We start from the raw sequence: 13,524 nt of genomic DNA on the forward strand, positions 1-13,524 counted from the left end.
CGATACTGTATTGGTCAGCGCAATTAGGACATTTCTATCATCACAGAACATTCTATGGGACAGCACTGCTCCAGATCATTTCAAGCAGAAAGAGATTTAAAACAGGAAATTGTTGAGCATATGGGAGTAGACCAAGGAAGAAAGGGCTTAGGAGGGTTAGAAGAGAAAAAGGGACATGAAGAAGGTGCCGCCACCCTGGGAGAAGCCAGCCCACAGTAGGTAACTGATCTATTAGGGGTGTCACTGCTGGGGGCACCACCAAAAAGCGGGACAAAACGATGCCTTCTTCCTTCCTCATGCCTTTCAGTCTCCTGCCAATACCTTCCATCTGGCAAGGGAGGCTTAAAAAATGTAATTTGTGAGTTCCTATACTTCTTGTAATACTAAAGAGAGCAAAGGATGGGGGGAAATGTATCTTACAGCAAACAGACAAATAACTGCAGAGTAGGGGTTTTATCAATAATAATAATATTATTAGGAGCCGCCAGGAATCCCACCCTGTAGCTCACATCCATTCCCTTATCTCTAGCAACTGCCCCCTGCCCTTTATGTTCCAACTACATGGCACTACTTTCAGTTCTGCCCTGAAACCTTATGATATTGCACCTCCTCAGATCTTGCATATACTGTTCCTTCTGCCTGGAACACGCTCTCCCTTGCTCTTCACATAGCTGGCTATTCTCATCCTTCAGATATTAGGTCAGATGTCACCTCCTCAGAGAGACTTTCCATGACCTTGCCAATCTGTCTAAACCAGCCTCAGCTCCCCTACCTCCTGCCCCAGCCATCAAGTCATCCTGTTTATTTTATAGTCCTTGTTTCAATTGAATATTATCTTCTGTGTTTATTATGTCTCCTCTCACTAGAATGTAAGCTACAGGAAGGCAGGGGCTTTGTCTGTCTTGTTTGGTACTGTGTTCTCAGCATTTAGAACAGTGGCTGGCATGTAAGAGGCCCTCAGTAAATATATACTGTCTAAATGAATAGTTTCCAACCATTCTTAAGGTCTGAAATCTTTCCTGTCTCTCTAGCCGGGTGAGGTATTTCTGCTATGTGTTCTAAGAGGAACCCATACTTCTCCCATTGTGACACTTAAAATTACTGTAATTACTTATATCTGATCCCTTGGTGGACTTAAACTCAATGAAAGCAGGGACCATGTCTTTCTTGTTCACAGTTGAGTTCCCAGTGCCTAGCACAGTGCCTGGGATATAGCTGAAAGTGAGAAATTACTTGATGGATTTGGTAATCATATTGTTCTACCAAAGAGTTTGGGAGAAGATTTATTAGTGATGGGTATATTGAAACTAAGCAAAAGAAAACAAGGCAGTTATTAACTTTTGGAAAAACTCCAGGAAAAATCTTAGCAAAACTGGAAATGCTATCACACAGCCCTGCACAGCTTGACTATGAATAATATTTACATAGTCGTAATCAGGGTCAACAGAACTGTATAAGTTATATTAGACTTTGTAAGTTGTAAACGTTTTGACATTTTTCTATACTGGTTAGTAAATATCAATAGTAGCTACCCCAAGCTCCCTGAGTACCCCACTGCCACTGCTCCAGCTGCCCTTGCCCCCCATCTTAAAACACCTTGAACCTTCTCAGGATCCACAACTACAGAGACAATACCTGGCACAGCCTGGGGCTCCAGACCCTGCTGGAAAGGCCAGCATCTCTTTGGATCCGTCAAGTGTCTGTGTCAGTCAGCAGCCTACAGCCCCTCCTGGGCACTGCCTTTGGTTTCCCCAGACAGCTTAACTCAGCACTGCTTGTTACACGTACTGGGGCCCAGGGAGCCCTGCGTAGGAACCATCCAGAGACACCCAGCTACCAGCCAGTGGCCAGCCTGCCCCACCTCCCACATATCAACCCCCATTCCTGAATGTTCCGCCTTCCCCCAGCAGGCTCAGACCTCACCCCTGAGAGACAGCAGTCCTGGAGGGAATGCTGGCATCTCAGATGGCAAATATTTTTAATGGTACTCCTGGTCATAATATGTAAATACCACAGAATGATGTAACCCAAAATTATGATATAATTATATTGGAAGATAGGCAGGGAAGTGGTGTTAGAGAAATCTTCCATTGTTCAACGTCAATATATAATGTCTGAACTTAAAAATCAAGAAATAACAGTAGAGCTATATTATTTGGAAAACAGAAGTAAATACCAAAAGAAACAGCTGGAAGAGTTGAAAGTGTCTAGTTGTCTCTGAGGAGAAGGGCTTGGTGTGGGGAGAGATGAGACAAGAATCTAGTGTTTTCTATTATAAGCTTTAAAGAAAATTTGACTTTTGAACCATGTACATATTACTTTTTTTTTCTTTTAGGAGACTATTCCAGGAATCCTGATGAGAGGTGATGGTCAATGGTGATGGCAATGAGAGAGATAAGTGGATGCAAAATTATAATTAGGATATGAATTAGCACAACTTGGTAATTGCCTGGTGCAAAGAGTGAGAGAGGGGGAGAGGGAGGAGACTCACACAGATTTGGGGGTGTAAGCTGGGATTAGAGGATGACGGTTTCTTGGTGAGCACTTGGATGCCAAGGGTCCCTCCAATCACCACATGAGGCAAGAGTGACTAACTCTGCTTAGGAGGATTGGAAGTAGTTCACAAAGAAGGGATATTTGAACTGGGTCTTAAAGATAGTATAGAAGTTCCCAGTTCCACAAAAGATGAGCTCTGTGGTGAGAGGGTATGTTAAGGGAAGGATATTCTCAGGCAAGGGTGATGGGAAACAATAGGAAGTACAAAGGCACAAAAACATGGAAGCATTATTTTGGAGGGAAGATATTGAGTTGTCCTGTGTGGCTGCAGTGTGGGAGGCGAGAAAGAAAGAAAGATGTTGGGGAAGAAAATGGTGAAAAATAAGCAGGAATGAGAGTCTGTGGCCAGAATCCAAGAGCCTGTAATGTAGTCCAAGTGGTCCTCTCTCTCGAGCTGGTGGCAGAATAACAGGTACAAACCTTCTGGAAAATCAACTTGGAAATATACATCAGAAGCTGTTCAAATGTTTCTAACCTCTGTTCTAGTGATCCTATTCCTGGGGATTGTTCTTAAGGAATACTTTTTTAAAAGGATGGAGTAAGCAATATACATTAAGATATTTATTGCATCAGTATTGAAAACAGTAAAAAATTTGAAAACAACCAACATTTTCATCAGAGGTGAATACCTAAGTACAAGATGGCACATTCATCCAATGAATAATAAATACACAGACTGGAGTGCTTGTCAGAATTTAGGTGAACTCACCCAGGAGGCCTGCTGGGCTCAGGGGAGAGGAGAAGGTCCAATGTGGGCAGGAGAAGAAGGGTGGAAGCAGAGTGGACCCAAGGCCAGTCCCAGCAAGGGCACAGGCAGGGCAGCCACCGTTATGGGGCATTTGCCTTTTGGTATCTCATTTAATCCTCACAGCAATAGCAATCTTATGAGGGTGGTACTAATACCAACCCGATTTTACAGACAAGGACCTGAGGCTCAAAGGAATGGAGCGATCTGCCCAGGGCTATCTAGCTTCGAAGTAGATTCCAACCCAAGTCTATGTGATGGCAGAGCAGTCAGTGCTTTCCTCTGCACCATGATGGCAAGTGTCAACAACCACCACGTTATCTATGGGGCATCCCTTTTTACATGGCCCTGGCATCTTTCTTCAGTCTTGGGGTAACAGGGCCAAGACTGTGTGGACACCAGAGATGGGCAGTAAGTAGCAAAATGGAAAAAGCTGTATGATGACATATTCTTATTGCTCACAAAGCTGAGCAATAAGAGTATGTAATTGTATCAGTGATCAAAGCTGCCCCCCAAAATTGTGCTCACAGTCAACAGCAGGAAGGGGCAAAAAGAAATGGAAACAGATAATGTGTGAGTGGGTTATCTCTTTCTCCTATTTTTGAGGTTTCTTTCTTATCACTGTATTATTTGCACAATATAAAACCAATTTACGGGGCTTCCCTGGTGGTGCAGTGGTTGAGAATCTGCCTGCCAATGCAGGAGACACGGGTTCGAGCCCTGGTCTGGGAAGATCCCACATGCCGCGGAGCAACTAGGCCCGTGAGCCACAACTACTGAGCCTGCGCGTCTGGAGCCTGTGCTCCGCAACAAGAGAGGCCGCGATAGTGAGAGGCCCGCGCACCACGATGAAGAGTGGCCCCCACTTGCCGCAACTAGAGAAAGCCCTCGCACAGAAACGAAGACCCAACACAGCCAAAAATAAATGAATTTTTTAAAAAAACCAATTTACAATGAAAAATGGAAACATGGAGAAAATATGAGTCCCTGGGGTGGCCCATGGCCATGCCTTGAGCCCAGCTGCAGCTCCTGGCCTTCCAAAACCATTCTGACAGCAGCACACATAAAGAAGAAGTTGGCTTCTTCTGAACAAAGGAGGAAAGGAGAGAAATATAGTGTGTGACCCATGCCAAGAGGCCTCAGGTCCTTGCCATCATGCTTCAGATGTTGGTGTCATGGCTGCATCTATGTGACCCTCTCACATGGGCCGGGGATGTATGGTTGTGACCAGAGCTTCCCAGTCCAGGCCACTTTGTATCTGATGGTCGTTGCTGTTCCCCATTCATTTTTGTTGTTGGCTCTCCCACCTGGGGCTTGGGTTTGGCCTTGCTGGAGGAAGAGCCAGTACAGGATTCTCTCTGATTGAGGGACAGAGGCCAAGGTAACCTCAGCCAGCAAAGAGAACAGTGAAATAGCAACATCCATGCCTGGGTTTCAGAGCTGGGGCCCAGCGAGTCTTCTTTTGTTCATGCTCACACTTCCTATCTCGCTCGGTTTTACTCTGTCCTCTAGATCACCATTCCTTTCAGGATTCCATGCACTTGCCCTCGCTGTTCCTTCAGTCTAGAGCACCCTTTCTGGTGCTTCCTGACAGAGCTAAACCCTGCTCATCCTTTAATACCACGTCCTTGATGAAACTTTTCCCAGTCTCCTTTTGGGGAATGAATCATTCCCTCCTCTGACTCACACAGAACTTGATTTGTATCTTTCCTATGGCAATTGTATTTTTCTGCAGTATGTTATAGTTATTTGTGTCCATGTCTGTTTCTCCCACTGAATGGCAAGCTTCTCAGTGTGGCCAAGGAGCATGTCTTATCCAACTCTTGATTCCCCACACAGCGTGGCCAACGCCTGGTATATGGTAGGTGCTCAAAGTGTGGAATGACATTAAATTACAACGACTGAGTTTTTTGTCTTCCTGTGTCATGGATTCTCTGGGAAAGCTGTTGAGATTGTAGGCAGATGACCAATTGGTTTCATATCCCTTTCTTTCCAGTGCATTTTGAAAGGGGCTGGAAGAGGAAGAGAGTTAAAGCTATCTGTGGATCCATATTGCAGAGATTTCAGCCAGGGGTCCTTGGAGAGGGTAGTAATATGAATAATAACTAACGTGTGCAGGGACTCTTATACTTTCACACCCATTAACTCTGCTGGGTCTCACAAGGACTGTAGGATGTAGGCTGGGTAGGCAATATCTGGCTTGTCCCAATGTTACAGCTGAGGAACCCAAGGCTCAGAAAAATGAAGTGACTTGCTCAAGATTACATCAACTCAAAGGAGAGCTGGGACTCAGACCCAGACCTGTTGACTTCAAATCACACGCTCTTGGGATTGCAGAGGCGACAAAGACACAGACTCTCTTCCTCTTGATAAATGTTTGCAGAATGAAGGAAGGAAACCCACAGTTTAACCCTTGAGGAGGTGTACCTGCATCAGACCCCAGTTGTTATCCTTACACATGTTTATTTGCTCATCTAGGGGTTTAGCTCCTCAAAGGTAGGATCCATGCCTTCTCCTTTATTTCTCTCCCCACAGCTCAGGCCTTTGGCAGGCGCCTCACTTTTGCTGGCTCTTGGCTTCCATGTCTATAAAATGAGGAGGCTGAGCTAGAAGTTTAAGTCGGGTCACATCCCCACCAGCGCCCAGCACAGAGCCTGGCCAACAGTTTCCATCACCCTCCCCGTGGATGACTCTCAGCTCCAACACTAGAGACCTCCAGGACTCCAGCTGACATGATGGAGTGTGTACCCTGCACGTCGCAGCCTCTTCCCAGGCTGGCTTTGGAAACCGAGCCTCCTCCAGAGAGCAGGACTGCTCCGCTCACGCAGATCAAGTTGGGAGCCTCATTAGTCATGTCAGATGACATAGTTAACACTTGGGGCTGGCACAACCAGTTCATCAAAAGCTCCTATGTGCCTGGCTCCATCGCTGCAGCTGAGGAACTACCGTATGTGGAGCAGGCAGCACATCAGAGGAGCAGTGCCAGAGAGCTTCCAAATTGGTTTTGATTAATTGCATGGACATGTCTTTAATTGGTGCCATGGTAGCGGCCAGAGAACTTATGGGAAAGCAGGATGTTATGCTTTCATTCCCTGAAGTCCCATGAAGCAATGAAAGATGAGGAACAGAATCACTGCTCGTTGAAAATTTATTGACCGTGCAGACCCAGAAAACAAAAATTAACTATCTGAATCGAAACCTAACCTCATTTTCCCAACTCATTGGAAGCCATGCATGTTCCCCTTTGTGCCCCTGGCTTCCTGCTGAGATGTACAACTGAGTGAAAGGTGTGATTTCTAAGGAATGAGTGCTGTAGCATGGAGACGGCACCCTCAGCTTTCCCAGATGGGCGCAGAGGTATCTGGGAATGTCCCTCCCCTCAGAAACATCTCTTCCTCCAGCGCATCACCATCCTATGACCTGATATCAGACGTTGATCCGCTTTGGATGAAGTATTCATTTACACATTCATTCTTTCTTTTCCATCCTTAGAGATTTGTGTTGAGTGTGTCCTAAATACATAGCACTGTTCTGGTGTCATGGAGAATACAGAATGGAATGGTGTCAAGTACAGATCCTTCCCAAAGGGAAAAGGTTATCTAGGAGAAAGGAGAGGACGGGTACGCAAATGAACTAATGCACGATGGGTACATCACAGAAAATGAAGCATTGAGATTTGCCATCAAGAGGACTTGGATTCAAATCTCAGCCCTGATTCTTATTTCTGAGTCACCATGGAAGTCACTCTGATCCTCTGAGTTTTAACTACAGGATAGGATAATAACACTGCACCTGGCTGCCATGAGGCTTATAAGAGGTAGCAGAGTTGAAAGAACACAGTGCAGGACCTGGCACCGATCAATAAAGGGTTGCTAATCCTGAATAAGCGGCACCAGGGAGGTTCTGAGAAAGTGCTATGTGAGAGTTCATGTATTCAAGGAACAAATATTTACCAATTACAGACTCTGTGCCAGGCTCTGTGATGGGCATTAGGGATTTAGACAGGAAGCTCTGCCATTGACAAGACTGAGATCCACTAGGGAGTAGCAATGCTATAGTATGGTAAGAATGGCAAGTCGTTACATGTGTGCTGACAGAAGTCTGCTCTGAGCCAGTGGGGAGGAAAGGAGACAGTGGTCACTTTTAACCAGGGAAAATAAATAGGATAGATTTGCCTGAAGAGGCGATGCTTGAGCTAAGTTCTAAAAAATGAGAAGATTTTTGTTTGCAGATAAAGCACAAAAGGGTATTCCATGTGCAATACCACAGTGTTCTTTTTGTTTCTAGAACAAGCAACGGTTATCCCCTGAGATTTTGGAACTAGCTGCATTCTTTGTATGGAAAGTTCTTCCCCTAAATTTCCCCAAAGGGGACTTCTTGACATTTATAACCTGGTATTTTCTTATTTATTCCTTTGTTTATTTTATGTCTCCCCGACTAGAATGACAGGTCCAAGAGAACACAAGATCTTGGCTGTCTTTCTCTCCACTCTATCACAATGTCTAGAACATTGCCTAGCATAGTGTAGGTGTTCAATACATGTTTGTTGCCTGAATAAATAAATAAACAACAGGAGGCACAGGAGGGCCTACTGCAATCAAAGAACCATAAGCACACTGCCTGGTGCACAGTGGGCACTGATTTTTTTTCTCATAAAATTGAACAACAAGGAATACCTAAAGCATAGGCTGGAGGAATTGAGGTGGGAGATAACAGAAGAGGTGGCCTCTGAGCTGCTCGCTGAAGGCCAAGAAGGATGACAATGCGATGGGGATGTTGGGAGGGGATCAGGAGGACTAAGTAAGATAACTTTTAAATCTCTTCCAACCTTGAGCTTCTAAGACTTTCTCCCAAACAAATCATCTCTTGCCAACCTTCCGGGTCTCCTTGCTCACACTCCTCCTTTCTACTCCACTCTGTCTGGAGGCTATAAGGACATCTGACACACCATTTCCTGCCAATGTAAATCATGGACTGATATGTGATGCTTGTTCTCAGTTTTTACCATCCCCCAGGTGGAGATGGCCCTATAACTCAGGGTGGAGGCCCCAAGCAAAGGCAGCCTTTCCACAGGATGGCAAACAAGGGGGAACTTGTTGACCCACCAGCACCTTCCTGGCCCTGCTCCCAGGTAATTTTATGTCCTCTGGTCCTGGATATGCTCCTTAGTTGGATGCACCTCAGTTCACTTGCTGGAGCACTGATGTGTGACTGTTTAACTGCCGCTGCTTCCTGTCCCAGGGCTCCTGGGCCTCAGGGAGCATGGGAAAGAGACAAGAAAGAGAGCTTTATATGAGGTAAGCTTTGCCAGTCCTAATAAAGGCCAAAAACTAACTTACACTTATAGAGTGCTTAACAATTTACAAAGCCCTAGAGAACTCCTGTTCATCCTTCAAGACCCTGCACAAATGTTACCTCTTTTCACCCAACTTCAACTCCAGGTAGAGCTAATCCTTCCCTCCATTATAGCCCTTATTACCTTGTAACGAATTTATTTGCGTATGTGTCTCATTTCCTTCATCAAACCATTGGCTCCTTGGGGACAGATCTCTTCTCTCCTAGTAAAACACATTTCTTTTTTTCTTAAAAAGTAATTTTCATCATACATATTTTCTACTTATGAAAGTAATATTTATAGATATAATGATAAAAAATTGTATATATAAAAGTATAATGAAGAAAATTTTAAATCATTTACAATTTCATCACCCAGATAAAACCACTGGTACCATTTTGAGTATATCTTGAGCCTTTTTTTAGCATATAGAAAGTAAAAATGGACTATATAATGCATGTGGTTTTATAGTCTGGCTTTAGCATCTATTCCATTGTGAACATAAACACGTCATTGACAGTTCTTCAAAAACATCATTTTAAATGGCTGCATTATTTTCATTTAATGAGTATACCACAATATACCTGACAATTTCCTCATTGTGGGACATTTGGACCAGTTACTTCTTTTTACTGTTTTACAAATAAAATAAATAGCTGTATACATAAATCTTTGTCTGCATCTTTGGCTATTTCCCTAAGAAAGATTCCTAGAAATGGAATGTCTAGGTCAGCTGGTTAAAACTCTTCAAAGGTTCTTGATGCTCACTGCCAAATTGCTCTGAGAACCAATCTACAATTCCACCAATGCATGAGCATGCCTATCTCACAACGCCCTGACCTACATTTAGTATTATCCCATTGGGAATCTTTACCAAGCACCGTGTTCTTTTCACAATGCCACTCAAGGTGAGTAATTTTTTCTTAAACACACCAAAAATTATTCAACCACACTTAGAGTTGTCTTCTTCCAAGATATCAACCTAGGAGGGTATATTTATTTGAACAGTTCTTCTGCTGCTTTTCCTATAATTTTGATTTGAAAATTGCCTGAAGAGCAGACAACCCGTTCTTTTGCATCTCAGTTGCAATACAATTCTGTCTTTGGGGAATGATTTTTTATTTTTGGCAATAGTCAAAAGCCATTTGGAACTCATGGTAAATGAGATGAGGAGCTGCAGCTGGGTTTAGGTCAGAAACGTTGTGTAATTTTACAGTCATGACATTGAGGTTTTTTGTGACTTGTGAAGGGTAGTCCCACAGGAGTTTTTGGGCAGTAGTGGCATCATCAGAACAAGTGCCAGGCCTCCCAGTATGATCATGCCTAAGTGGCTACATGCAAGTGTAGGCACAAGTCTAGCACGTGTAATTATGGGACCTCTTCTCATGACTTCATCGTTACTCCGTGTATAGCTCCAGGTACAGGTGTCAATTCATTTCAGAGCTGGTCCTATCCCACTTTCTCTCTTCATCAAGCCCACTTGAGCCTGATGTGACTCCAACACCAAGATCTTAGGGGCCAGTTTAGGGGGAGGGTGGGCCATGGCGAGGCAATGGAAAGAGCGTTCGGACTGCAGTCAGAAAGAGCTGGGTCTGAAGCCTGGCTCTGCCTTTTACCAGCCATGTGTTAGGCCTCATTTGTAGATGATTTTACTACACAGGATTGTTAGGAGAAATGGGGACTGCATAGAACCATACAGACATAGATACACACATACACACACACACACTCACGCACAGAAAATAGCTAACATGTATTGAGCACTTACTTTGTGCCCAAGTACTGTGCTCTATATGCCTGTGGCACAGCCTGCTGTTTGGTCACCCAGAAGCCATTTCTCCCTTGCTCCCTCCCACCACAGCTCTCTCGTAGTTAGGGGTGATCGCATATGGCCCAGTTCTGGCCAATGAGATTTAGATAGAACTCTCCTGGGAGTTACTGAGAGAGCTTTTGCTTTCCTGATGAAACAGGACTGCGAAGTCGGAACTGTTCCCATCCCCACCCCTTCCTGCTTTGAACTTGGAGGTGAAGGTTGGGCATCGCAGACATTTTGTAATCGATGGAAAGACCAAAGGAGCACCTCTGTTATGTCAGAAAGTAACTACCTATTTGTTTAAGTCACTGTTAGTTATTGCTTGTATATTATTGTATATTATTGCAGCTAATAATATTCTAATACACGTGCATAAATAGTGTCCACACATAATAGATGCTCTATAAAGTGTTTCCATTTATACTCATATTCAAATATACTTCCTCCATCCAAACAACTAATGATATATTTATTTTATTTTATTTTATTTGTTTGTTTATGGTTGTGTTGGGTCTTCGTTTCTGTGTGAGGGCTTTCTCTAGTTGCGGTAAGCGGGGGCCACTCTTCATCGCGGTGCGCAGACCTCTCACTATGGCAGCCTCTCTTGTTGCGGAGCACAGGCTCCAGATGCCCAGGCTCAGTAACTGTGGCTCACGGGCTTAGTTGCTCCGTGGCATGTGGGATCCTCCCAGACCAGGGCTCGAACCCATGTCCCCTGCATTGGCAGGCAGACTCTCAACCACTGCGCCACCAGGGAAGCCCACAACTAATGATATAAATGATGATCGTCTCATATTTATGCAGTAGTTGGCAATGTTCAAAAGGTTTTCACATCCGTTTTGTCATATGATCCTCACAACTCTAAGGAAGGGAACTTTTTATCCTATAGATCCTTTTTAATTGCAAAAGGAGATTTAAGAAGTATTTTAGAATGCTTATATGTTACACATAGGCTTGTCTTCTTTTCTTCCTTTTTTCTTTCCTTCTTTCCTTCCATGCCAGTCCTGGGCCTGTTTTTCTCAGACTCACCCCTCAGCCTTCTTCTGCTCTGCCGTGCTCTGTAGCATAGGGAGGTTGATCCATTCAGGCTGTGAATCCAAGCTCTAAGACATCTGACTTTGGCCCAAGGGAAGTACTAGCAGGAGACTGGGGGTAGGTTGTGGTGGGGGAGGGGAGGCAGAGGGATGTCCCACCCCCCCCCACCTCCCCATAACATCTGCCTGAGGTGGTATTTCCAGCTACACATTTTCCATGGCTCCTGCTTCCACTGCTAGGGCTCCAGCTTCTGATCATGTGGCTCCTGGCTTCCATCTCCTGGTTCCTGGTCCCTGGTGACACTGCCTCCTCCCTCTGCCCCTTTGCCTTATGGGTAGCAGTGGTTTCCTTGATAAGCTCTGGGATGCCTCTCTGTCCCCTATCCTATCACCTGTGTAAGCAGTCCTCCTCATTAAGGTCCCTCTACTGTAAATACTTGATGTGGCTTCTTTTTCCTCAGTTAGAGTCATTGATCCACATCATCTTTGTAGGGCGCCCACTCAGGGCCAGGCTCCGTGCAGAATGCACAGGGCAAGAGGCGCTCTAGTCTAAGGAGCAAAGTGAAAAGCCTCAGAATGTGCCAGTCTCTGCCATCACTTGGGCTTCTTCCTTCTTCCAGAGGCAAACCAAAGACAATGTGCAGGACCCTTGCTATGTCCCCTTCACTGCCCACTGCACGAGTGAGCTTGGGGGTGCTTCTGGATGGGGCAGAAATGCCTGTTGGCTTTCACTTCCTCCCAAGCAAATGCTTCTGAGAGCCAGGGGCTCTCAGGCTCAGGACAGCCCAGCTTCCACGACCTACGTTTTACTCCCTCCCCTTCTCTTCAAAACAGCCTTAGCTAAGAAGCAGGAAGAATCTTTTCCAGAGTATTTGCTTCAGCAAAATGCCAGGGGTGAATTATCCATAAAGGCTAATAATGGAGAGAAGCCAGAGGTACCAAGTCAACTTTAAGATGCCTAGATATCTTGCATGGGATTTTGCAAACAGACTGGACACAAAACCCATTTCCCCATTTAAAGTTTTATGGCTTTGGCAATTTGGACAACCATTCTGAGTTTCCATTTTCTTATCTAAAAAATGAAGACAATAAATGTCTTTCTCACAGAATGATTCCTTCTGATCTGGGAATTTCCAGAAACATGATCAACTATCCTAATATACATGGGTTTCCCATCCCACCCCCCCGCTACAGACACGTAGAGATGCTGGATGAACTATAACAGACGTCATATTTTTATTGCAAAACTTGAAAAATATAAAGAGAAATCCCCAGATATCAAAAATGAAAAAGAAATTAAAAACTCAAAGCCAGAACAGGTCATAGGTGATGTGCCTTAGCTGCCACAAGGATTTCACACTTAGCTATAGATCCTGAGATCTGCAGGCCAGGGTTCCACCGAACACTAAGGAGTAGGAGATGGGGCTCCGGTCCTGGGCAGGTGAGAAAGCTGGAACTGAGCCCCTTGCATACAGCTCTGACATTGGAAGCTCTGTCCCCTTCCATGAAAAGGAGACTGGAAAAACTCTACCCCAAGGTTAGAGAAGTTCAAGGAACCTTGATGTCTGAAGAGGCCTTGGGAAGGGAAGAAATGGCACTCAAGAGAAACAGAAATCCCAATCAGTGCCAAATGCATATGGAGGTTTAAATTTACTCTACCTGTATGTGCAGACAGCTAGTGAGATAAATTAACAGAAAAATTGGTCCAGACCTTAAAATTCTTAGGTTAGGGCTGAAGTAAGACCTATTAAAATTCTTAGGTTTAGGCTGAAGTGAATTCAAAATAGCTCTGCAGGGATGTTTACCAATCCAGGGCTTGCAGAATCCACTAGAAAAAACAATCCCTGATGAAGCTGCTCCTGAAAAGTATCAAACCACGAGGAAAGAAGTGAGCAAAATGGAGAGTCAACCAACACAACAAACTGGAGAGAAGAAGGGTTAAAATAGAACCATTTAAAAGAGACTATGGGTGGGAGGGAGTGTCAAGAGGGAGGGGATATGTGGATATATGTATACATATAGCTGATTCACTTTGTTATAC

General features: G+C 44.5%; 1 protein-coding gene and 1 long non-coding RNA gene across 2 annotated transcripts in view; both read right to left on the bottom strand.

The window, feature by feature from the left end:
- LOC118899073 overlaps nucleotides 1–13,524 on the bottom strand; it is a 51,335-nt gene that overhangs the window by 16,392 nt on the left and 21,419 nt on the right. The gene's annotated exons all lie outside the window — the stretch shown is intronic.
- Nucleotides 5,815–13,524, bottom strand: part of GVQW3 (GVQW motif containing 3) — a 29,024-nt gene continuing 21,314 nt past the window's right edge. Inside the window, exon 2 of the mRNA XM_036860047.1 lies at nucleotides 5,815–6,484. Coding sequence (XP_036715942.1) covers nucleotides 6,200–6,484 — 285 coding nt within the window. The 3' untranslated portion in view covers nucleotides 5,815–6,199. The remainder of the gene's footprint in view (nucleotides 6,485–13,524) is intronic.

The sequence above is a fragment of the Balaenoptera musculus genome, chromosome 8 (genome assembly GCF_009873245.2).
Source record: "Balaenoptera musculus isolate JJ_BM4_2016_0621 chromosome 8, mBalMus1.pri.v3, whole genome shotgun sequence".
In the NCBI taxonomy this organism is placed as follows: Eukaryota; Metazoa; Chordata; class Mammalia; order Artiodactyla; family Balaenopteridae; genus Balaenoptera; species Balaenoptera musculus.